A 26660-nucleotide genomic window follows, 5' to 3' on the forward strand; every position below is an offset into this window, starting at 1 on the left:
CCTTTCCTTTCGTTCGTTCATTCGTCCGTCCGTCCGTACGAGGTTAACCAAATGGGACCGTTTCGTCTAGCATCAGTACCCCTTACTAGAATGACTTGATACTAATGCAGATGTAACCTGTGACCATTCCTCATCTTCAGACATCACCTGACCTCAGTTTGACCTTGACCTTGAACTTGACCTGGTTTTGGACTTAGGTTGCTTTGTATCAGGTTGCTTTGTATCGACAAGGATGCCACCAGGGGCATCAAGCATTTATTGAACGCAGCTCCTTGTTTTTATTACTACACAGAAATGTTTCCCATGATTAGACTATGTGTCAGACATATGACCCATGGTTGTCAGTCAAAGGTCAGGTTCACTATTGAAGGTCAAGTAAAATTGTCTTATACTGGTAGGGGACTTCTGTATTACCTCTGCAATACTCAATCACTTGTTACTTAAGCCCTTTGTAGTATTGAAAAACACAGCCAATTCACAGTTGTCACCAGGTGTGAACCTGGTTTCAGGAGTCTTACTATATCTCTGCACAGCTGTTTCTGTCTTCTCCAGTTTAAGGCTTATGAACTTCCCGCAGGCTTAAACTTAGGAATGCCAAAAATATAATTTACCAGTACTAAGTTTGTAGGCATTTATACTGTTGACATTGTGGAGAGTTGTCTATAGCTGAAGACACTGAATTTCATACAAAATTTCATTGCAATTTGTGATGAGTGACAGACATAATGAAAATTGAGCATTTTAATATTTCAGACAAACTTTTGATGAATATAGGTATGGACGGCGGTTACCGCCAAAATTAGTAAGTATACAATCCATCCATTAATAAGTCAGTCAGTGCAGTGCATTTCAACACCGTCTAGTCTAAAACTTCATTCCGTCCAATAAATTTGGATTCAACACATTGCATTTTGAAATCATGTAATAAAAAACTTAATGACGCCCATTTAAACATGAAATGATGCATTGAAAAATTTGTTGTGATACACCGTAATATGAAATTATCTGACGAAACATGATACCATGCAGCGTGTGAAGCAACTTGAGTACGTGCAGTGTAAAATGAAAATGATTTATTACAACTTCATGTAATGAATATTGAAACCGCTTTGTGTAATTCAGTGTGGCATATATAAACTTGTTGCCATGCAGTGCAATATGAAGACGTTAAATGCAACATGAGTTTGTGCAGTCTAAAGTGAAACGATTCATTAAAACTTGGCGCCGTTTAATGCCTATTGAAACCATGTTGTGTAATTTGGAGTGGCATATAAAAATTTGATGCCATGCAGGTCAATGTGAAGCTGTTTAAGGACACATGAGTATGTACATTGTAAAGTAAATCGATTCATTACAACTTCATGCCGTCTTAAAGGGAATTCCTATAGTTTTTTATGCGCATCTTTCTGCGCAGCCGACACTTTCTATGGAAAACTGAACTGAAGTCAACATTTGTTGAAACATGTTACAGACGATCTTAGATATGAGGAATTTTGAATGAAATAACATTTTTGATAAGTTATATCAGTAATCAAATGTTGATACTGGTTTATGTTGTATTGACAAGTATCATGCCTGACAGGTATCTTGCTATTTTTGTGGTTGTGTTTTCACATCGCATTTTAGTACAAAGACAGTGTTGTTCATATAATGTAAGACAATTGCATTAGTACTGATAAGACAATATCACCTTTCAGATTATGTAGTATTCAATTATAGAAAGAATTAAGAATTCTTAAAACTTTTTTTTAACTTTTAGCAGACATACATGTAATCAATTTGGCCAGGTTCGCGCCATTTCCGTCCGAACAGGTGTTGTATTTTAGCGGTCTTAACATAAAATTTAGCCTGGTGACCCATACATTTTTAGCCATTTTTATGCTCACAATATAATTATCTATACACAAGAAGAAAAAGAAAAAATTCTATGAAAGAGTTTTTTCAAAATTTAAAAAAAATATTCTTCACTATGGGTATTTTTCAATGAAAAAAGTTCACAAAAGTAAATATGAAACAATATTTTTTTTTCATTTGTACCCATTATTGTAAGGATAGAGTATTACAAATATGACTATGATATCAAATAAGTATATAATAAAATCTGTAAAAAGAAAAAACCGTATTGTGCTGCCTGGATGTATATTTTGGTTGGTATTTATAAAAAGCAGAAAATTATGAAAATGTTGAAAAATCGCTGGCAGTTTCAGCAACAGTGGATGTGTTCAAAACAATTTTTCACAAAAACAAGCCTGGTGACCTATTGTTTTTATTTGTTCATTGTTTTCAGCACAAATTTTCCTATCATATATGTGAATTTAAAAAAATTCTATGAAAGGAAAAAAACTATAGGAATTCTCTTTAATTCTGGTGTCGCATTTCACCATTGTTACCACGTGCTTCATAAAACTTATCATCATAATAATGAATCTTCATTGAAAATATGAACCTAACCTTTTCTTATAAGACAAAATATTGAAGCATTTGGTTTTCTCTAATATAAATATAGTTACACAGATTGGGCACATCTTCCAATCGGTATTATATTACCTCGGTCTGGGTGTCTTACGGGGTTGTCTTACCCCGATCAGGTTAATACAACAATATAAAAGCACAAAAGTTTCAGTATCTTTAGAAATATGCTAATATCTACATTTTTAATGTAGTTAATATTTTTGATATATCTATTTATTACCCGAGAACAATTTTATCATTATATTGTTGATACTTTATGTCTTACAAAGTTGTCGAAGTTAATAAAAAAGTTATCCAAACTTTTTGTACTTTTCTATTGTTCTTATATTACCCCGATGTATACTCAGATTGAGGTAATGGATGGAATTTTCAGATTATTTTGCCAAAACATACAAGAGTTGAGCGAATTATATATATCACTTGATCCAGACGATCTTGTTATAATGTAATAATTACATATAATACGACTAAGTAGCAAATTAAGAAATTGAATAAACTTGCAGTTATTCGAAGATGTTCTAAACCTGTGATAAAATGACATCTGTGTTATATCCTGATGAATCTGTGTTATGAAAGTATGTATTTAAACAAACATTGCTAACCTATAATCACCACAATATTTACCAAATGTGCACAGATTTTCCATGCAGAACAAAATGTCATGTCTTACATTTACAGGTGGATAGAAAATTGGGTATTTTTTAGTACCCGACCAATTTAAGCATGTGGTGTTTTTCCTATTTCTATGTATTTGTTTTATTATGTATTTATCCTGATGAAGGCGTAAGCGCCGAAATGTTGATAAAAGATAAATATTCACGTGTTGTTGTTGAATTTTACCATCGTATATGTATTTGTTTCAATTACAAATGTTTTGCAAACCTGAAACCAACCTAGACTATTTAAAATACAGAAACATATAGGTAAGTCAGGTATCATGCTTGGAATAACTTTGGCCTGTGAGGTCTATAAACACCATGCAGACCTATTTCTTGAATGATAACTGTAATTTATTCACCTCTTCATTTTACACAAAACAATCTCAATACGCATTAGATGGCGTCAAGTTGCAGTGAGTCATTCTGTTTTGCACTGCAGGTATGGAAGCTGTGTTGGACGGTTTCACATTGCGCTGCATGGCATCAAGATTTAATACATCGCTTAATATTAAACAACACAATTTCAGTATGCATTAGACTGCGTCAAGTAATAAATGTCTCATATCATTTTACACTGCACGAACTCATGAAGGTTACGTCGAACGTATGGTTTAACATTCCACTGCATGGCATCAAGTTGGGCTGCATGGCACCACAACTTGTCATACGTTTCACATTTCGATGCACCGCAACAACTTTTTATGCCTCCGGCATTTGCTGATGCGGGAGGCATATAGTGATTGTCCTGTCCAATCGGTCGTCCGTACGAGGTTAACCAAATGGGACCGTTTCATCTAGCATCAATAGCCCTAACTAGAATGACTTGATACTAATGCAGATGTAACCTGTGACCATTCCTCATCTTCAGACATCACCTGACCTCAGTTTGACCTTGAACTTAGGCGGCCTCATTTTGCACTTCGGTTGCTATGTATAGACAAGGATGCCACCGGGGGCATCAAGCGTTTATTGAACGCAGCTACTTGTTTAATGTATTGTTTCATGTTTAAGTGGATGGAATGAAGTTTTGTACTAAATGATACTTAAATACAATGCATTGAATGAAAAGTTACTGAATGGGATGGAATTTTACACTAGACGGCGTTAAATTGCACTGCACTGACTGGCTTGTTAATGAATGGGTTGCACATTTACTAATTTTGGCAGTAACCACCGCCCATACATAGGTCTAGAAAATATGTCACTTACAGAATGAAAGAAACAGCTTATAAAATGGATAAAAGTATTAAAGTAAATTTCTAGGAATTGAAACTATTAACTATGTATTTACCATATTGTATTTTCTATTGCAGAATAATGCAGGCATGTTGTGATGTGGCTTTCAAATACGCACATGAAAGAGAATGCTTTGGTGAAAAAATTGGACATTTCCAGGCAAATTTCTATTCCATTTATAGCCATTATTTAGTAAAACCTGTAAACCAACCTGTAATCAGAAATATATTATTTTCTTCCACTGACAGTAAATGTTTATAAAACAGATATGGTAATATTCATTTTTAGCTCAACTATTCGAAGAATAAGTAGAGCTATCCTACTCACCATGGTGTTGGCGTCACACCTTGGTTAAGTTTTTTCGTACCAGTCCACATTTTGACAAAGTCTTTTGAGATAAAGCTTTGAAACTTTCAACACTTGTGTACCATCACCATGTCCAGTTTTAGGCACGAGTACATAACTCCATCAAGGATTTTGGCTGAGTTATGGCCCCTTTTAACTTAGAAATCTTGGTTAAGTTTTTCGTACTGGTTCACATTTTGTGTAAAGTGTTTGACATATGGCTTTGAAACTTTTATCATTTGTTTGTTATAACAGTCTCAATCTGTAGACAAGAGTACATAACTCTGTCAACTATTTTGGCTGAATTATGGCCCTTTTTGGACTTGGAAATTGGTACATGTGGCTTTGAAAGTATCATCATGATTTCTATCTGTAGGCAAGAGTACATAACTCTGTCAAGGATTTTGGCTGAATTATGGCCCTTTTTGGACTTGGAAATTGGTTCAGTTTTCGTACAAGTCCATGTTTTGTCAAAACTATTTGACATGTGGCTTTGAAACTTTGAACACTTGCTTATCATCATGATTTCCATCTGTAGGCAAGAGTACGTAACTCTGTCAAGTATTTTGACTGAATTATGGCTCTTTCTTGAATTGGAAATTGGTTCAGTTTTCATACAAGTCAACATTTTGTCAAAGCTATTTGACATGTGGCTTTGAACTTTTAATACTTGTTTATCATCATGATTCCCATCTGTAGGCAAGAGTACATAACTCTGTCATTTATTTTGGCTGAATTATGGCCCTTTTTGGACTTGGAAATCAGTTAAGTTTTTCATACCGGTCTGTATTTTGCCTAACCTGTTTGTCATATGGCTTTGAAACTTTGACCACTTGTTTACCTTCATAGTCTACTTACCTAGGACAAGGACTTTTGCTCAATTATGGCCCTTTTTTGGACATAGAAATTAGTTATGTTTCGCATACCTTTCAATATTTTGTCTATTAACGGTTTGATATATGGCTTTGAAACTTGAACACTTGCTTACCAACATGGTCACACATTGCCATATAGTGCAAGACTTATCCAAATCCACAAATGCAGTACATTGTTTGTCTTATCTATTCCTTTTCTTCTGTCTGAAAATCTCTGGTAATATTTTGACCCTATACTTCTATCAATGCTTCGAATAGTTGAAGGCGCTGTCAACAGACAGCTCTTGTTATTGGATACTGTGAAATCATTGTTATTCGTTGGGGATTACTTTGGGACTATTAAATATCATAAATTAATTGCTAGATTTGCATCTGATGCATTATTACCCAATTCACATTACACGTTTCTTGGCAGAAAATAACATATGCACAAGTTCAACAGCTTGTAAATTTTGAACTTTATATTTGTTTCGATTATGAATGCTAAATGTGTAAGACAATATCCCAGGTGCTACGGTTTTGACATTTTTTAGCTCAACTATTCAAAGAATAGTCTAGCTGTTCTACTCGTCCTGGCGTCGGTGTCGGCATCACACCTTGGTTAAAGTTGTACATATGGCTATCATTTAAAGGCATATAGCTTTGAAACCTTTTTCTTTTTCTAGGTCAATTACCAACCTCACTAGGTCAAGGCCTATAACTTAGCCATGTATTTTGGCCAAATTATGCCCCCTTTTGGACTTAGAAAATCCTGGTTAAAGTTTTAAGTTTTGCATACAAGTTACTGTTTCCAAAACTAATGCAGATACTGAATTGAAACTTCACATGTTTTCGGGGTCATAAATCTAGGTGGTAGCATCAAGTCCCAACACTCTGACATGCATTTTAACCAAGTTATGCCCCCTTTTGGACTTAGAAAATCCTGGTTAAAGTTTTGCATGCAAGAGCATATAGCTTTGAGACTTTTTTATGCCCCCAAAGGGAGGCATATAGTTTTTGAACCGTCTGTCTGTCTGTCGGTCTGTCAGTCTGTCGGTCTGTCAGTCTGTCAGTCTGTCCGCATTTTTCGTGTCCGGTCCATATCTTTGTCATCGATGGATGGATTTTCAAATAACTTGGCATGAATGTGTACCACAGTAAGACGACGTGTCTCGCGCAAGACCCAGGTCCGTAGCTCAAAGGTCAAGGTCACACTTAGACATTAAAGGTTATTGCATTGATGGGCGTGTCCGGTCCATATCTTTGTCATCGATGGATGGATTTTCAAATAACTTGGCATGAATGTGTACCACAGTAAGACGATGTGTCGCGCGCAAGACCCAGGTCCGTACCTCAAAGGTCAAGGTCACACTTAGACATTAAGGGATAGTGCATTGATGGGCGTGTCCGGTCCATATCTTTGTCATCGATGGATGGATTTTCAAATAACTTGGCATGAATGTGTACCACAGTAAGACGACGTGTCGTGCGCAAGACCCAGATCCGTATCTCAAAGGTCAAGGTCACACTTAGACATTAAGGGATAGTGCATTGATGGGCGTGTCCGGTCCATATCTTTGTCATCGATGGATGGATTTTCAAATAACTTGGCATGAATGTGTACCACAGTAAGACGACGTGTCATGCGCAAGACCCAGATCCGTAGCTCAAAGGTCAAGGTCACACTTAGATGTTAAAGGTCTTTTTTCATGATAGTGCATTGATGGGCGTGTCCGGTCCATATCTTTGTCATTCATGCATGCATTTTAAAATAACTACGCATAAATGTGTGACACAGTAAGACGACGTGTCATGCGCAAGACCCAGCTCTGTAGGTCAAAGGTCCTAAACTCGAACATCGGCCATAACTATTCATTTAAAGTGCCATCGGGGGCATGTGTCATCCTATGGAGACAGCTCTTGTTTTTTTTCTAGGTCAATTTACAACCTCACTGGTTAAAGTTTTGCGTGCAAGTTACTATCTCCAAAACTAATGCAGATACTGGAAACTCTATAGATATTTTAACATTTAGGTTAATAGTCTTTTTTTCTGGGACAAACATGCAAATAGTTGAGCATTGGCTGTCTTATGGACAGCTCTTGTTTAATTGGCAACGACTTTTCTTATAGAATATTTCACAGTTTCATTAAGTTTTACAAATTAGGGGTCGTAGAAGTTAAGGTCACTCGCTCATCTCCCGCAGCATAGATTGCAAATTCGATAACCATGGTAGCGCTGTTTGACAAGTCTAGGTTTTACATGTAAGAACTAAATGATATACTAGATCTAGTCCTGTGAAAATCATAAAAAGAAAATCAAAAATTTGAAATCCACGAATTTACGTCCTCACGAAACAGCCGTTTTGGCCAAAACCTCGAAATTTTGTGCCGATGATATTAAATGATTTCACAGTAAAGAGGTATGAATGGAAAAATAATTATCTGTTTTATATTTTCAGTAACTGTAACAGAATGAATTTTTTGTTAACCTAGTGTTGGTTTATTTTCAGATGATCCAGGCAAAGTTAGCAGATATGTATACAACATTAAGTGCCAGTAGATCATATGTATATAATGTTGCTAGGTCACTAGATCAAGGTCATATCAATCCAAATGTAAGTATTCAAATACTTCTGCTCTGAACTCTACCTCAGTCATGGCCTCTTGAAAAAGAGGGGGGGGGGGATATTGTCTAGCTCATGTCTGTCAGTCTGTCAGGTCAGTTAACAGTTTTATTAGCTCACCTGTCACATAGTGACAAGGTGAGCTTTTGTGATCACCCTTCATCCGTCGTCTGTGCATCCGTCCGTCTGTGCATGCGTCAACAATTTCTTGTCTGCACGATACTGGTTTCATTTATGATTTTATTTTAACCAAACTTGCACACAACTTATATCACCATAAGATCTCGGTTCCTTTCTTGAACTGGCCAGATCCCATTATGGGTTTCAGAGTTATGGCCCCTGAAAGGGCCAAAATAAGCTATTTTGACCTTGTCTGCACAATAGCAGCTTTATTTATGATTTGATTTTTACAGGCCTAGTGAAACCTTTAAAACCTTTAAAAACCTTTAATTTCAGAGCAAACCTTTAAATTAAAGCCTTTAAATCTTCTGAAAAATCCTTTAAAACGGCCAAATAGCCTGTAATTTTCACTCAAAACCTATATTTTTGTTCAGACTGCTTGCTGTGCCAGTTTAAAGCAAGTAATGGTTATACTACTGTATTTCTTCCCCCCTTTTAAGTGTTGTTATTAGGATACTGCTTGTGTATCTTTCATTTTTAGCTCGACTATACGAAGTATAAGGAGAGCTATCCTACTCGCCCCGGCGTCGGCCTCGGCGTCTTTCCGCGTCCCCACCTTGGTTAAAGTTTTGGTGCACTTTCTCTTTTTTCAACTTATCTCTGTAATTACTTGATGGATTTGATTCAAACTTGAAATACTTATTACTCATCATCATCTACATCATCTGACATAAGGGCCATAACTCTGGCACCAATATTTCATGATTTATCCCCCCTTTTCACCTAGATTTTCAGGTTAAAGTTTTGATGCACTTTCACTCTATCTCTGTTGTTACTGATTGGATTTGATTCAAACTTAAAACAGTTGTTCAACATCATCACCCACATCATATGACACAAGGTGCATAACTCTGGCACCATTTTTTCATGAATTATTCGCCCTTTTTACTTAAAATTTCAGGTTAAAGTTTTGGTGCACTTTCACTTTACCTCTGTTAGTACTGAATAGATTTGATTCAAAATTAAAATAGTTGTTCAGCATCATCACCCACATCATATGACACAAGGTGCATAACTCTGGCACAAATATTTCATGAATTATTCCCCCTTTTTTCACTTAGAATTTCAGGTTCAAGTTTTGATGCACTTTCACTCCAACTCTGTTATTACCAAATGGATTTGATTCAAACTTAAAATAGTTGTTCATCATCATCACCCACATCATATGACACAAGGTGCATAACTCTGGAACCATTTTTTCATGAATTATTCCCACTTTTTACTTAGAATTTCAGGTTAAGGTTTTGGTGCACTTTCACTCTACTTCTGTTAGTACTGAATGGATTTGATTCAAACTTAAAATAGTTGTTCAGCATCATCACCCACATCATATGACACAAGGTGCAAAACTCTGGCACAAATATTTCATGAATTATTCCCCCTTTTTTCTTAGATTTTCAGTTTAAAGTTTTGATGGACTTTCACTCCAACTCTGTTATTACGGAATGGATTTTCTTTTTTTTTCTTTTAACCTTTTGTTTTCGTTTTGCATACTGTCGCGTGTTTTGGTTTTACTGATGTATCAAATGCTGTATCTTATAGGAACTGGTATGTATCATCTTTTTTAGAATTTATATATATTTTGTAATTCATATTGTATTATCAAAATAAGTATTTCTTACAGTAACATTATATAAGATTATATTACATTATATTATATTTTTATATAAAACTTAATTGATGCACAACTGCATATTTTATTTATATTGAAAGGGATTAAACGCCCCTTGCTTCCAGAGTTTACTCTTACTCATTTGAGCATTTTGTGCCAAATGAGTACTTGTGATCACTGATTGTTTGTCCAATCATCCATCCTCTTTGTTGTACTAAAGTTTTGGATTATCTCAGGTGAGTGATAGAGGGCCTTTTTTGACCCTCATAATGTTTATCTATCAGTCACAGATTTATCCATTTACTTGCAGATAAATTGACAATACAATGGACACCTCAGCAGACACTTCGCTATTTTCTTCACCTTCCTTGATATCAGCATCTCTGACTACACCAACATCTACCAATCAAGCCTCCTCATCTACAGTCTCTGCATCTATGGGTTCCACATCTACAGCCTCTACATCTACAGCCTCTGCATCTACTAGTTCTACATCTATGGCTTCTGCATCTACAGCCTCTACATCTGCAGCCTCTACATCGAAGGATTCTACATCTACGGTCTCTACATCTACGGCCTCTTCATCTACAGCCATTACATCTATGATAGAAGACTCTTCATCCAACATAGCTATTTCTTCGCCTTCTTTGTTTAAATCTCAACAATTTTCTCAGTCAACAAGAAAAGCAGAACAAAACCCAGCAAAGAGGAAACTTATTGATTTACAAGAAGCATCTTCATCCCATAAAGAAACAGTTGAAACTAACCTAAAATCATCACTTTATGATTTTTCTAAAAAAGACATGAAAAAGGGAAATGAAACGGTAGAAAAGGTTTTACGTCACTTTCACTCTATCTCTGTTGTTACTGATTGGATTTGATTCAAACTTAAAACAGTTGTTCAACATCATCACCCACATCATATGACACAAGGTACATAGAAAAAGCTTTAATGTCAGAGTCTGCAGCTTGTAAGCTTGATAGTTCTGACATAGAAGATATTTAGAGAACTGTTTTGAAATCATTCAAATTACATGTATTGATTCAAAGGTCTGTTTCATTCAAACTGTTAGTACATTATAAATATATATTTACAGTAATGATAGATAACCCTATACTTTATAAGTTCAGATTTGCTAATAAAAAAAAATATTTCAGGGTTATATTGTATCAAGGTTTGTAAGTATGTATTATTCATCTCATAAAAATAACAATGCATTAAAATATGTTCTTCACAAGAATGTTGTACATTCACATCTTTAACTTAATTTTTGTTGTTGTTATTTCTGGTCTTTTGGAACATAGATTCTATACAATGTCATGGTGTACAGTTGGTGTCAGGTGGAACAAGGAGTGTTCCACAATTTATTACTTCTGTTAAACTCGTCAATGCCATACATTGTTTACTTTGCATGGTTGTGTTCTATGCTTCCAAGGGACCAAATAGAAGTTAAAATTTTGTAATAATTATTAATATATCTAAGGGTTTGGTGTCCAACAGACTTCAACTGTATTCATTTTTATAATTTTTTTGGCGCTCCTTTATGGTGGAGGAATTCTTCGTTCATTTTTGTTGTCGGGAGTTTTGGGTAAAAATATTTATAATTATATGATTAGTAAATACAGTAATTTCCAGTAATCAGAGTATCAGTAGTTACAGTGATATAATATTTTATCAAGTTAAGAAAAGAAAAACTTCATTTTAAATCACTATATTTGATAGGTTTCTAACATTAAAATAGTTACCCTGTATTTGTTTTATTGGAGTGAAATATTTTTATTTAACAAAATTTTCTCGAGCATTACTTCTTAATATTCTATGAAAATAAATGGTATCAATTAACTATTTCTTTCCATTAATTTGCATTTTTAGGATTCATCAGCTATTCAGTTTTCTTCTCGGAAACAAAGGTGCACACATATATAATGGCAACTTAGAAATGGAGACTTGTTGTAAACATTGTGCAAAAACATTCAAAACAGTGAAAAACCTAGAAAAACACAAATGTACCTTCTGTTTTAAATGTCAAAAAAAGTTCCAAAGATACAGCACATTTCAAACGCATACTTGTTCAACACAACTTTTGTGTCAACAGTGCAAAAGAACTTTCAAGTCAAGCAAAACCAAAGAAAATCACAAGTGTTCTTTTTGTTTAGAATGTAAAAACAAATTTTCCTCATATCAGAAGTTACAGAGCCACAGCTGTATATCTAGAACAGTAGTAGTGCGAACAGAACAAATACCACAGTACTTCTATCCTGTAAATGACAAATGGCAAAGACAGAAATGTAGTGACTTAAGATTAACACCTGTTCAGTTTCATCTGCATCACTTAAATGAAATGCCTTTGGGAAAGCCAGCTTCAACTAAAACCATAGCTGGTGATGGTAACTGTTTCTTCCGCTGCATTTCATACTTGTTAACTGGAATTGAGGAAAACCATCTCTTCATTAGAAAAACACTTGTGAGATATATGCTCACTAATGACAATATTTTGCAAGTGTTGTTAACAGGGTCTACTTCTTTCCAAGAACACATAGAATCAACCAAAATGGGTGCTGATGGTCAATGGGCTACAGAAGTTGAAATTTATGCTATGGCCTTTCTGTTGAAGACACAAATATTTGTGTACAGCCAATCATCGGATCTATCTGATTGGAGATGGCTTAACCATAGCCCTTCACTGATTGACTCCAGTTGTCAAATAGCCAAGCAAGCCATCTATTTGAACCATAAAAATGGTAATCATTTTGAAATTGTTAAATCTGTTATTTCTGCACCAATTCCACAAATATTTGACAATCAAAACAACCTCCTGCAAAAAGAATTAAAACATCAATTTACACTGTCTGCTGCTAAGACATTCACCAAAAAGCATGTGTCAACAGGAACTTCAGGTTCGATGGAAGACAAATGCAGCAAGAAACAAGGAAATATGTTTAAACAAAATGAGAAAAGAAGGAAAGAAAGAGAAAAAAAGCGATTACAACGTCTTAATGAAGATTTCAGAAAAAAAGAAAATGAGCAAAGAAGGAGTGATGAAAACAGATATAAAGACATACAACGTAAAAAAGTTAAGTTTTCCAGCTCTAGTGAAGCTATTCAGTTACAACTTGGTATTTCAAGGTCAAGAGATACTGATCGCAGAAAACAGAAGAGGAAAAACCCAGAAGTCCGTTTGGTCGAAAACTCTAGGAAAAGAAGCCTGCCTACATCAAGAATAAAGGAAAGAGATCATAAAAGACAAAAGAGGGAGTCACAAAATTTCAGGTCAAACGAAAACAGGAAAAAACTGCAAAACCCGAAGTCACGTCAAAAAGAAAAGAAACATAAAAGAGAAAAACGTGATAATCAGGGAATTAGAGATATGGAAAATGAAAGAAAAAGACTCAATCACTCACTGAGAGAAACAGAAAAAAATATCAAAATAAAAAAACGCAAAGATGTCTCATTTAGAGAGTCTGAAAATGCTTCCAAGAGGAGAAATGTTAACAGTAGATATGCTGAAAAGGAACATAAACAATTGAAAAGAACAGATAGCAACTACCGTGCCTTTGAGATTCAGATGAAAAATAAACAGTCTGTCAAAGACATTATTTCAAATTTTCACAAGGAATTGCACAAGGGCCTGACTTCATATGTACTTGTTGCAACCAACTGTGGTATAGGGATAATGTGCAAAAAGCCTCAAGTATCAATATTAATGATGCAGATTTGAAAAAGAAAGTTATAACTGGAATAAAAAGTGCTCAAGGCATTGAATGGTTATGCCACACATGTGCATCATCCATACGCCAGAAGAAATTACCACGCCTTTCACATTTCAACAAGTTGACATTTCCAGAGAAAAATCAGCACTTGTATTTAACCCACCTTGAAGAGCGGCTTATTGCACCCCGTATACCATTTATGCAGTTAAGAGAATTGCCAAGAGGTGGCCAGATCAGCATTAATGGAAATGTTGTAAATGTACCAGCAAATATAAATTCAACAGTCTTAAAGCTACCAAGAACACAATCTGATGATATGTGCATACCTTTGCAGCTGAAAAGAAAGTTGTCATATTCACATTATGTTGATAAAGAGATGATACGTCCAAACAAGGTGACAGATGCTTTGAAGTATTTGATTGCTAATAGTGATTTATATAAAGAGGAAGGAATTTCATACAATGAAGATTGGTCTTTCAATACTGCCAGTACTGAAACCTCAAATAGCAACAACTTCTCATCTTCAAATAGTGATCATTTTGTTGTTACTCAGTCAGGGCAGGATATACCAGACAATACTCAAAATGTCCAGCTTCCACAGTCTATTGAGCCAAATGTTCCAACAGATTCTACTTTGTCACCTGTACATGACCAATGGGATGAAACTTCAGTTGAAGATCAAGCTGTTGGAAATTTGGATACCATGATGCAGCCTGTAGATATTAGTGCTGATGCAAGTCAGTTGTTGTCATTCGCACCTGCAGAAGGAAACACACCTGTAAATATATTTCTTGACAAATATGCTGAGGAACTCTCTTTTCCAACTATTTTTTGTGGTCAGAAGCGCCCATCCAATACCGAACGTGAAATCCCATTATGTTTTTCAGATATATGCAAATCTGAAGTTCGTCGTCCAGACAGGAGAGTAGCTTCAAATATTCCTAACTTATTTTTTAAAGTTAAGAAATAGCAAGCACAACATATCTTTGATAAAGCAAACCTTTGTTTGCGCAAAACGAAAGATATTGCTAACCTTACAGCTGCTTTTTAAAAGAATGAAAACAACATAGAAAAGATTTGTCATTTGGATGAAGGTTACAGAGTTTTTAAGGACCTCAGAGGATCACCACCATATTGGGAGAAGACAAAAAAGGACCTCTTTGCTATGATCCGTTGTTTAGGAATCCCGACATGGTTTGCCTCATTCTCATTAGCAGAAACAAGATGGGTGCATCTTTTGCAAATACTTTCAAGAACTGTAAATGGAACAAATTTGACAGCAGAAGAAGTAAACAGTCTCAACTGGTTTGAAAAGTGTAATCTGATTAGAATGGACCCTGTTACTTGTGCTAGACACTTTCACCGGCAAGTACAAAAATTCATTAATGGTGTTTTGTTAAATTCACTTTGCCCTATTGGACAAGTAAAAGACTATTTCTATAAGGTTGAATTCCAGATGCGTGGATCACCTCATATCCACATGCTTTTATGGGTCGAGGATGCACCAAAACTTGATGAGAACTGTGAAAATCAGACTGATGTTATAACTTACGTGAATCAGTTTTTGACTACATTTCGGGACCCAGACATTGAAAGCCTGGTAAAAATGCAGGAACATGCATATAGCAGAACATGTAAAAAGAAACACAAAGAAATATGCAGATTCAGTTTTCCAATTCCACCTTTACTGGAAACCGAAATACTTGTTCCATTGCAAGCAGACATTCCAATTGCTGAAAGAGAAAGTCATGAACAGAATTGGAAAAAAGTTGCCAAATTTCTCAACAACATAAAGAAAGATTCTGCTGTCTCTTTTGAAGAAATGCTGACTTCATTACAGCTCACTTACGATGAATATATTCTTGCAATAAGGTCAACAGTCACAGGAAAAAAGATATTTCTGAAGAGGGACGTGAATGCTGTTAGAATAAACAGCTACAACAAAATTTTACTTCAGTCTTGGAGAGCAAACATGGATCTTCAATTTGTTGTTGATCCATACGCTTGTGCTATGTACATTGTTACGTACATAGCCAAAAGTCAACGAGGAATGAGCAATCTTCTTTATGCAGCAACAAAAGAAGCCCGTGAAGGAAATCATACATTGAGGAAACAAGTAAAAGCAATTGGCCATCAGTTTCTCACACATGTTGAATTGTCTGCACAAGAAGCTGTTTACTACATACTACAGATGCCGTTAAAGATGTCTTCTAGAGATGTAGTGTTCATTAACACCTCACCCCCAAATGAAAGAACTGTTCTGCTGAAAAGTATGAATCTTATTAAACAGCTACCAGATGATTCACAAGATATCCAGACTGTTAATATACACCAGAGATATGCATCAAGACCTACAGCTCTTGAAAAGTTATGCCTTGCAGACTTTGTCTCAAATTACAGGATCTGTTACACTTCAACAAAGACTGATATTACTTATGATAGTGATAACAGTGAACAGGAAACACAAACAGAGGATACTTACAAAGTTGGTAACATCTTCATCAAAAGGAGAAGAAAGCCTGTTTGCATACGATATGTCAGGTATCAAGAGGAAGTAGATCAGGAGAATTATTTCAGAGAAATACTTCTACTGTTTTCTCCATGGAGAAATGAGTCTTGTCTAATAGGAAGCAATAAAACCTACATAGAGCAATACAATGTTATATCCGAGCAACTTGATATAAAAGTTAAAATGGAACAGTACAACCACAAATTTCCGCTTCTAGATCAAGCCATACACGATGCTGAAAACATGAAAGAAGAAGATCTTGAAATGAAATGGGATCAGAATGCACCATCCACTCGAACTGAAGATAAACAAGACAAAGATGTAGGGATAGGACCAGATGCATATGCAGAGCTTCTTCCGCCTGACCCACAAATGACAGGTCTTGAATCAACTGGTGCAGAATATTTTCAAAGCAGTACCTTTTCTAACTATATGCTGGATGAACATTATTTCCAACTTGTTAGATCATTAAACATTCAACAACAACATTTCTTTCTCCACATTCTCCACCATTTCAAGACATCAGATGAACCCATTTATCAGTTTCTCACTGGTGGAGCAGGTGTTGGAAAGTCAGTCTTGGTAAAAGCTATTTACCAAGCTCTGACACGATACTTCAACTCTGTTCCTGGTGCTAACCCAGATAACCCAAAAATAGTGCTTGCTGCTCCAACAGGAAAAGCCGCGCATCTTATAAATGGAAACACATTGCATTTCCTTCTTAGCATACCAGCAAACCAGGGTTTTGAATATAAACCATTAACATCTGAAAAGCTCAATACTTTGCAGTCAAAATTTAGAAATATTCGTCTCCTCATTATTGATGAAATATCCATGGTAGGAAATAAAATGTTCTCCTTCATACATCAACGTCTACAGCAGATAATGGGTTCCACTAAATTATTTGGTGGAATTTCAGTCTTGGCTGTTGGAGACTTATTCCAGCTCAAACCAGTTTTTGATGGATGGATTTTTGACAACTTGCATCAACAGTATGGCCCTTTGGCTTTAAATCTGTGGAAAGACCATTTTAGAATGTATGAACTTCAAGAAATAATGAGACAAAAAGATTCCAAAGATTTTGCTGAAGTTTTAAACAGACTGAGGGAGTGTAATCACACAACAGATGATATCAACTTCCTTTTACAAAGAAAGATTTCTGCAGATCTAATGCTTCCAAATTATCCATTTATGGTACCACATATTTATATTAGAAACGCAGATGTTGATTTCCACAATAACCTTGTATGTGAAAGTCAGGGCTCCAATGCTGTCAAGATAAAAGCATTAGATGTTGTGTTAGGTGATGTAGATACTGAAGTGAAAACAAAGATAATGAACTCTATACCAGATGACATTTCCAAGACTATGGGACTACCCAAATATTTGAAAACAGCAATCGGTTTGAGAAATGAATTATCTTGCAATGTAGATGTATCAGATGGAATGACAAATGGAGCGGCATGTATTCTGAAAAGTATGGGTCTTTGTGATGAAAATGGAAATTATCAGTATTTGTGGGTCCAATTTGAAAATGATGACATTGGTAAAGATTCTAGAAAAACCAACAAACAGTTATACACAAATAATTCAAATAACATGTGGACTCCTGTGTTTAAAGTCAGAAGACAATTTCCTGTAGGTCGTTATAAATCTGCCTGTGTACTAAGACAGCAGTTCCCATTACGCTGTGCTGCAGGAAAAACAACACACAGATGCCAGGGAGATACAATGCAAAGTGCAGTAGTTGATTTCTCTGGTAAAACTTTTCCTCATTCACATTATGTTGCACTTAGCAGAGTTACCAGTTTGGAACGACTTTTCATTAGAAATTTGAATGAAACAAAAATACGTGTTGATACAAGAGTATTAAGTGAACAAAGAAGGCTACGCAGGGAAATGTCAACTGAGTGTTTCTTGACTCCATTACTTAACTCAAAACAAGATATGTTTAGTTTACTATACCACAATGTCAGGTCACTTAACAAGCACATCCTTGACATAAGAGGTAATGAAATCTATACTTGGCAAGATTGTATGATATTTTCTGAAACAAAGTTGAAATCCACTGATCAGGATGAAGATTATGCAATTCCTGGTTTTCATCTCTATAGGTTTGACTGGAAAAGTTCTGGAACACGACGGCCACCTTATGGAATAGCTGTTTATTCACGAATTCCTATCATATACTCATCTTTCTCTTACCAGACTGTTTCTACTGCAAAAGATGTTATTGAAATGGTTCATTTTGAACTTCAAAATGTTGCTTCTTGTACGCCAAAACTTTTAGTCAGTGGAATATATGTGTCTCCAAAGACATCCAAGAAAACACTTAAACAGTTCTTTGCAACCCGAGCTCCAAATATAACACCACATGTGTATCTTGGTGATTTTAATGAAGATTTTTTAAAAACACCATATACAGAATATATTGGCAAAGCTCTTCAGTGCAAGCAACTAGTAACTTGTCCTACAACTGACTCAAAATCATTAATAGACCATGTTTATGTAACAGATGACATCAAAGGATGCAGTTGTTGTGTCTTAGAGAGTTATTTTTCTGATCACAAGCCAGTTGTTTTTCAACTAAAGAAGAACTAATAAAATAGTTATTTTACAGGAATGCATTAAATGCATCTCACTTATATTCCATTTTTGAGCCTTTGTTGAACAGTATATATATTTTTATATATATATATGAACAAAATATTGTTTGAAAAAGGATACATCTTTTCTGCGTAAAGTTAATGATGTTTGTGATGAAAATGAACTTGTTTATTTGTCTGTGTCCAGTTTCAAACTGCTATGGCATGGAATCACCATATACAACAGACTTTTTTATAAAAAGGATTCATATTGGTGCTGAATTCCAGTCTTCAAAGTTCTACAAATAAGCCTGTTTGTGGGGTTTCAACAAAAAATTAGTAAGTGTTTATAGAATTAGTACAAGTTTTAATCTGATATTTATATCATGTCTATTTGATATCATTACTTCATTCTATTTTTATTTTCATTTTAGCTGATGGTTTTTTACATTTCTTGTGTATAATTTCATAATATTGTCACAGCAATACATTATGTTCCCTATATGTTGAGTATTTCTTAATATTTTTGACACAAACTTGTCCTGTTGTTCAATATCTTCATCCACATTTTAGTCATTAAACACTCTAGTGACAGCTCCATTTCTTCAGATATGCCCACTTCCACTATCCAGCACGGAAATAGTCGAGCACGCTGTCTTCTGTGACAGCTCTTGTTAGTAAATACCTATATATATTATGTGTTTTCAACAAGAATTCCGACAAAAATAGCCTTTATTTACTCTTTATTTTTAGCTCACCTGTCACTTAGTGACAAGGTGAGCTTTTGTGATCACCCTTCGTCCGTCGTCAGTCCGTCCGTGCGTGCATCTGTCCGTGCGTCAACAATTTCGTGTCTGCACGATAGTGGTTTCATTTATGATTTTATTTTAACCAAACTTGCACACAACTTGTATCACCATAAGATCTCGGTTCCTTTCTTGAACTGGCCAGATCCCATTATGGGTTCCAGAGTTATGGCCCCTGAAAGGGCCAAAATTAGCTATTTTGACCTTGTCTGCACAATAGCAGTTTCATTTATGATTTGAATTTAATCAAACTTACACAAAACTTGTGTCACCATAAGATCTTGGTTCCTTTCTTGAACTGCCCAGATTCCATTATGGGTTCCAGAGTGATGGCCCCTGAAAGGGCCAAAATTAGCTATTTTGACCTTGTCTGCACAATAGCAGCTTCATTTATGATTTGAATTTAATCAAACTTGCACAAAACTTGTGTCACCACAAGATCTCGGTTCCTTTCTTGAACCGGCCAGATCCCATAATGGGTTCCAGAGTTATGGCCCCTGAAAGGGCCAAAATTAGTTATTTTGACCTTGTCTGCACAATAGCAGCTTCATTTATGATTTGATTTTAACCAAACTTGCACACAACTTATATCACCACAATATCTTGGTTCCTTTCTTGAACTGGCCAGATTCCATCATGGGTTCCAGAGTTATGGCCCTTTAAAGGTCCAAAATTGGCTATTTTGGCTTTTGCAGCAATATAGAGACTTCATTTATGGTTTTACTAGATACAAACTTACAAAATATCTTCAACAACAATAAATCTTGGATTCCATGACAAATCAGATCCAATTGTAGGTTCCAGAGTTATTTTATATCTGATTACCTCCCCTGATTGTAATCAAAATGGATTTATATCAGTAAGTACTTATAGGACTTACTTGAAATTTCATTATTGTCATTAGTTGGACTTAGCCAATCAGGGTAGATAACTATGGACTAATTTTATGTCAAATTACCTCCCTTTATTTCAAATTAAAATTAGTATATCTCTGTAACTAATGAAGATACTGATCTGAAATTTCATTTATGTCAACAGATTTATTTGGCAGATCCTTCTTTTGTTCACTTACAATAAAAATTTATTAATTACTTCCCTTTTACGTTACTATAAATAGCTTATTTTTAGTAACTTTTTTATTATTGGCCGTAGGGAAAAACCGAGACCACTTTTCTGTGGTACAACATGGATGGTACCTCCAGTTTTTAGGTGTATTTTGACATATCTGTACCTTGCTAGAATTTTGTTTTCTTTTTGGTTAAATTTCTTCCCTTTGTTGTTCCTGTCCTTTGGACTTAGATATTTTTTCTGAGGACCTTCTTGTCCTCAAGTGCAATGATAACAGGTGAGCGATATAGGGCCATTATGGCCCTCTTGTTTAATATTTTACACTAAAAGGCCTTTATTTCCATAGATTGGAGCCTTTATAAAAACCTTTATTTTTGTTCAGGCCTGCAAGGAGGCCTGTTTTTACCAAACTGGCACACAACTTGTATCACCATAAGGTCTTGGTTCCTTTCTTGAACTGGCCAGATTCCATTATGGGTTCCAGAGTTATGGCCCCTGAAAGGGCCAGAATTAGCTATTTTGACCTTGTCTGCACAATAGCAGCTTCATTTATGATTTTATTTTAACCAAACTTGCACACAACGTCCAAGTCAAGTGTGGGAAATGACTTTGACAATGAGGGATTTCACTTACTCTGCTGTTGTATGAATGGATAATACGATGTTAGTGTTGAAAAAAATTAATTACTTCTACGATATTTACAGATTGTTTTTTTACATTTTAATATAATGGGCAAATATTTTTATTTTCTTGATGGTATGCATTCAGATCTGAGTTTTTAGCTCACCTGTCACATAGTGACAAGGTGAGCTTTTGTGATCACCCTTCGTCCGTCGTCAGTCCGTCCGTGTGTCAACAATTTCTTGTCTGCACGATAGTGGTTTCATTTATGATTTTATTTTAACCAAACTTGCACACAACTTGTATCACCATAAGATCTTGGTTCCTTTCTTGAACTGGTGAGATTCCTTTATGGGTTCTAGAGTTATGGCCCCTGAAAGGGCCAAAATTAGCTATTTTGACCTTGTCTGCACAATAGCAGCTTCATTTATGATTTGAATTTAATCAAACTTGCACAAAACTTGTGTCACCATAAGATCTCAGTTCCTTTCTTGAACCGGCTAGATCCCATAATGGGTTCCAGAGTTATGGCCCCTGAAAAGGCCAAAATTAGCTATTTTGACCTTGTCTGCACAATAGCAGCTTCATTTATGATTTGATTTTAACCAAACTTGCACACAACTTGTATCACCACAAGGTCTTGGTTCCTTTCTTGAACTGGCCAAATTCCATCAAAGGTTCCAGAGTTATGGCCCCTTAAAGGTCCAAAATTGGCTATTTTGGCTTTTGCAGTCATATAGAGACTTCATTTATGGTTTTATTTGATACAAACTTCCAAAATATCTTCAACAACAATAAATCTTAGATTCCATGACAAATCAGATCCAATCGTCTGATTACCTCCCCTGATTGTAATCAAAATGGATTTATATCAGTAAGTACTTATAGGACTTATTTGAAATTTCATTATTGTCATTAGTTGGACTGAGACAATCAGGGTAGATAACTATGGACTGATTTTATGTCAAATTACCTCCCTTTAGTTCAAATTAAAATGGGTATATCTCTGTAACTAATGAAGATACTGATCTGAAATTTCATTTATGTCAACAGATTTATTTGGCAGAGCCTTCTTTTGTTCACTTACAATATTTTTTTTTAATTACTTCCCTTTTACTTTACTATAAATAGCTTATTTTTAGTAACTTTTTTATTATTGGCCGTAGGGAAAAACCGAGACCACTTTTCTGTGGTACAACATGGATGGTACCTCCAATTTCTAGGTGCATTTTGACATATCTGTACCTTGTAAGAATTGTTTTTTCTTTTTGGTTAAATTTCTTCCCTTTGTTGTTCCTGTCCTTTGGACTTAAATATTTTTACTGAGGACCTTCTTGTCCTCAAGTGCAATGATAGCAGGTGAGCGATATAGGGCCATCATGGCCCTCTTGTTTCTAGTTGCTTTGGCCTACATTGGTCAAATTTCATAGTATGATTGCCTATGGTAGATTAACCCAATTATTTTGGAGTCAGTATGTCAAAGGTCTCAGTGATCAAAGACTGCAAACAGTTTCTGATCTATAACTGGAGAACACTTGAGCCAGCAGTTGTTAAACATTATTAGATGATTGCATAGGGGGTCATTAGATGTCATCTATTGTTTTTATGCTAAGTAGGTTAAAGGTCAAGATCACATTGCTGAAAATGATTTTCTCAAGTTACTGAAGAATGCTTGGTCCTTGACCCTACTTTATTGGGAACAGGTCAGAGGTCAAGATTACAGTGACCTTGAGACTTGAGACCAAAATAGTTTCTTATGGATAGCTAGAGAGTGCTTGACCCTGCCACCATCAAACTTAATTGCATGATGGGGCCATTACCAGTATATCAAGGTCATAGTATACTGAAGACTGAAAATAACATCCCCAGTTTTGCAAATAGCTCTTGTTAGCTCAGGTGAGTTTTTCTGATCGCTCGATGTCCGTCGTCCGTCGTCTGTCAACATTTAGCTTGTGTATGCGATAGAGGCTGTATTTTTCAATTAATCTTCATGAATATTGGTCAGAATGATAACCTTGATGAAAACTAGGCCGAGTTCGAAAATGGGTCATCTCGGGTCAAAAACTAGGTCACTAGGTCAAATCAAAGAAAAACCTTGTGTATGCGATAGAGGCTGTATTTTTCAATTAATCTTCATGAATATTGGTCAGATTGATAACCTTGATGAAATCTAGGCCGAGTTCGAAAATGGGTCATCTCGGGTCAAAAACTAGGTCACTAGGTCAAATCAAAGAAAAACCTTGTGTATGCGATAGAGGCTGTATTTTTCAATTGATCTTCATAAATATTGGTCAGAATGATTGCCTTGATGAAATTTAGGCCGAGTTCGAAAATGGGTCATCTCGGATTAAAAACTAGGTCACTAGGTCAAATCAAAGAAAAACCTTGTGTATGCTATAGAGGCTGTATTTTTCAATTATTCTTCATGAATAATGGTCAGAATGATAACCTTGATGAAATCTAGGCCGAGTTTGAAAATTGGTCATCCCGGGTCAAAAACTAGGTCACTAGGTCAAATTAAAGAAAAACCTTGTGTATGCTATAGAGGCTATATTTTTCAATTGACCTTCATAAATATTGGTCAGAAAGATTGCCTTGGTGAAATCTAGGCCGAGTTCGAAAATGGGTCATCTGGGATCAAAAACTAGGTCACTAGGTCAAATCAAAGAAAAACCTTGTGTATGCTATAGAGGCTGTATTTTTCAATTATTCTTCATGAATAATGGTCAGAATGATAACCTTGATGAAATCTAGGCCGAGTTCGAAAATAGGTCATCTCGGATCAAAAACTAGGTCACTAGGTCAAATCAAAGAAAAACCTTGTGTATGCGATAGAGGCTGTATTTTTCAATTGATCTTCATGAATTTTGGTCAGAATGATAACCTTGATGAAATCTAGGATGAGTTCGAAAATGGGTCATCTGGGATCAAAAACTAGGTCACTAGGTCAAATCAAGGAAAAACCTTGTGTATGCGATAGAGGCTATATTTTTCAATTGATCTTCATGAATTTTGGTCAGAATGATTACCTTGATGAAATTTAGACCGAGTTCGAAAATGGGTCAACTGGGGTCAAAAACTAGGTCACTAGGTCAAATCAAAGAAAAACCTTGTGTATGCAATAGAGGCTGTATTTTTCAACTGATCTTCATGAAATTTAGCCAGAATGATTACCTTGATAAAATCTAGGCCGAGTTCGAAAATGGGTCATCTGGGATCAAAAACTAGGTCACTAGTTCAAATCGAAGAAAAACATTGTGTATGCAATAGAGGATGTATTTTTCAATTGATCTTCATGAAATTTGGTCAGAGTGATTGCCTTGATGAAATCTAGGTCGAGTTTGAATATGGGTTATCTGAGATCAAAAACTAGGTCACTAGGTCAAATTAAAGAAAAATCTTGTGTATGCGATAGAGACTGTTTTTTTCAATTGATTTTTATGAAATTTGGTCAGGATGATTGCCTTAATGAAATCTAGGTGGAATTTGAATATGGGTCATCTGAGGTCAAAAACTAGGTCACTTGGTCAAATCAAAGAAAAAACTTGCGTATGTGATAGAGGCTGTATTTTTCAATTGATCTTCATGAATTTTGGTCAGAATGATTGCCTTGATAAAATCTAGGTCGAGTTTGAACATGGGTCATCTAGGGTCAAAAACTAGGTCATATCTAAGAAAATGCTTGTTTTATCTCAAGAGACCAATTTTTTGGTCCAATCTTAATGAAAATTGGTCAGAATATTTGTTTCCATGAAATCACTAGGTCAAACATGTTTTACACTGTTATGGTGTGTTTCTTAGGTGAGCGACCTAGGGCCATCTTGGCCCTCTTGTTTTAATGAAGTTTATTGGGACTTCTTTCTTTTAATTGAGATTTGGAAATGACCAGTTCCAAGCCTTGTTTGGCATTTTATATGGGTTTTACCTTTGAATAATTTTTAGCTTGTCTGATTTTTTGAGAAAAAAATGATGAGTTATTGTCATCACTTGATCAGCATCGGCGTTGCCGTTGCCTGGTTAAGTTTTATGTTTAGGGCAGCTTTTCACCTAAACTAACAAAGCTATTGCTTTGAAACTTGCAACACTTGTTCACCATCAAAAGCTGACTCTATCCTGCTTTTTGCAAGAATTATGGCCCCTTTTTGACTTAGAAAATCAGATTTTTTGGTTAACTTTTGCGTTTAGGTCAACTTTTCTCCTTAACGGTCAAAGCTATTGCTTTAAAACTTATAACAGTTATTCACCATTAAAAGTTGACTCTGCACAGCAAGTACTGTAACTCTACTTTGCTTTTTGCAAGAATTATGGCCCCTTTTGGACTTAGAAAGTCATTGTTAGGACAATATTTCTATTATACAGAGACAAAAAAGTCAGATGAGCATCTGCACCCACATGGCAGTACTCATTTTAGCTCGACTATTCAAAGAATAAGTAGAGCTATCCTACTCATCATGGCGTCAGCATCACACTTTGGCTAAGTTTTTCATACCAGTCCACATTTTGACAAAACCTTTTGAGATAAAGCTTGGAAACTTTCAACACTTGAGTACCATCACCATATCCAATTTTAGACAAGAGTACATAACTCCATCTAGGATTTTGGCTGAATTTTGGCCCCTTTTAACTTAAAAATCTTGGTTAAGTTTTCCGTACTAGTTCATATTTTGTGTAAACTGTTTGACATATGGCTCTGAAACTTTTATCACTTATTTATTACAGTCTCTATCTGTAGGCAAGAGTACGTAACTCTGTCAATTATTTTGGCTGAATTATGGCCCATTTTGGACTTGAAAATTGGTACATGTTTTGTCAAAACTGTTTGACATGTGGCTTTGAAACTTTGTACAATTGTTTATCATCATGATTTCCAGCTGTAGGCAAGAGTACATAACTCTGTAAACTATTTTTGGCTGACTTATGGCCCTTTTTATGCCCCCGAAGGGAGGCATATAGTTTTTGAACCGTCTGTCGGTCTGTCAGTCTGTCGGTCTGTCCGCAATTTTCGTGTCCGGTCCATATCTTTGTCATCGATGGATGGATTTTCAAATAACTTGTCATGAATGTGTACCACAGTAAGACGACGTGCAGTGCGCAAGACCCAGGTCCGTAGCTCAAAGGTCAAGGTCACACTTAGACTTTAAAGGATAGTGCATTGATGGGCGTGTCCGGTCCATATCTTTGTCATCGATGGATGGATTTTCAAATAACTTGGCATGAATGTGTACCACAGTAAGACGACATGCAGTGCGCAAGACCCAGGTCCGTAGCTCAAAGGTCAAGGTCACACTTAGACGTTAAAGGATAGTGCATTGATGGGCGTGTCCGGTCCATATCTTTGTCATCAATGGATGGATTTTCAAATAACTATGCATGAATGT

The 26660-nt window shown here is 35.6% G+C and overlaps 1 protein-coding gene across 1 annotated transcript in view; it reads left to right on the forward strand.

Moving 5' to 3' along the window:
- LOC123563971 (isovaleryl-CoA dehydrogenase, mitochondrial-like) overlaps window positions 1-26660 on the forward strand; it is a 133284-nt gene that overhangs the window by 85255 nt on the left and 21369 nt on the right. Inside the window, 2 exon segments of the mRNA XM_053536639.1 lie at window positions 4445-4526; window positions 8077-8181. Of these exon segments, the coding sequence (XP_053392614.1) occupies window positions 4445-4526; window positions 8077-8181 (187 nt within the window).

Source organism: Mercenaria mercenaria, chromosome 2, assembly GCF_021730395.1.
Source record: "Mercenaria mercenaria strain notata chromosome 2, MADL_Memer_1, whole genome shotgun sequence".
NCBI classification, from domain to species: Eukaryota; Metazoa; Mollusca; class Bivalvia; order Venerida; family Veneridae; genus Mercenaria; species Mercenaria mercenaria.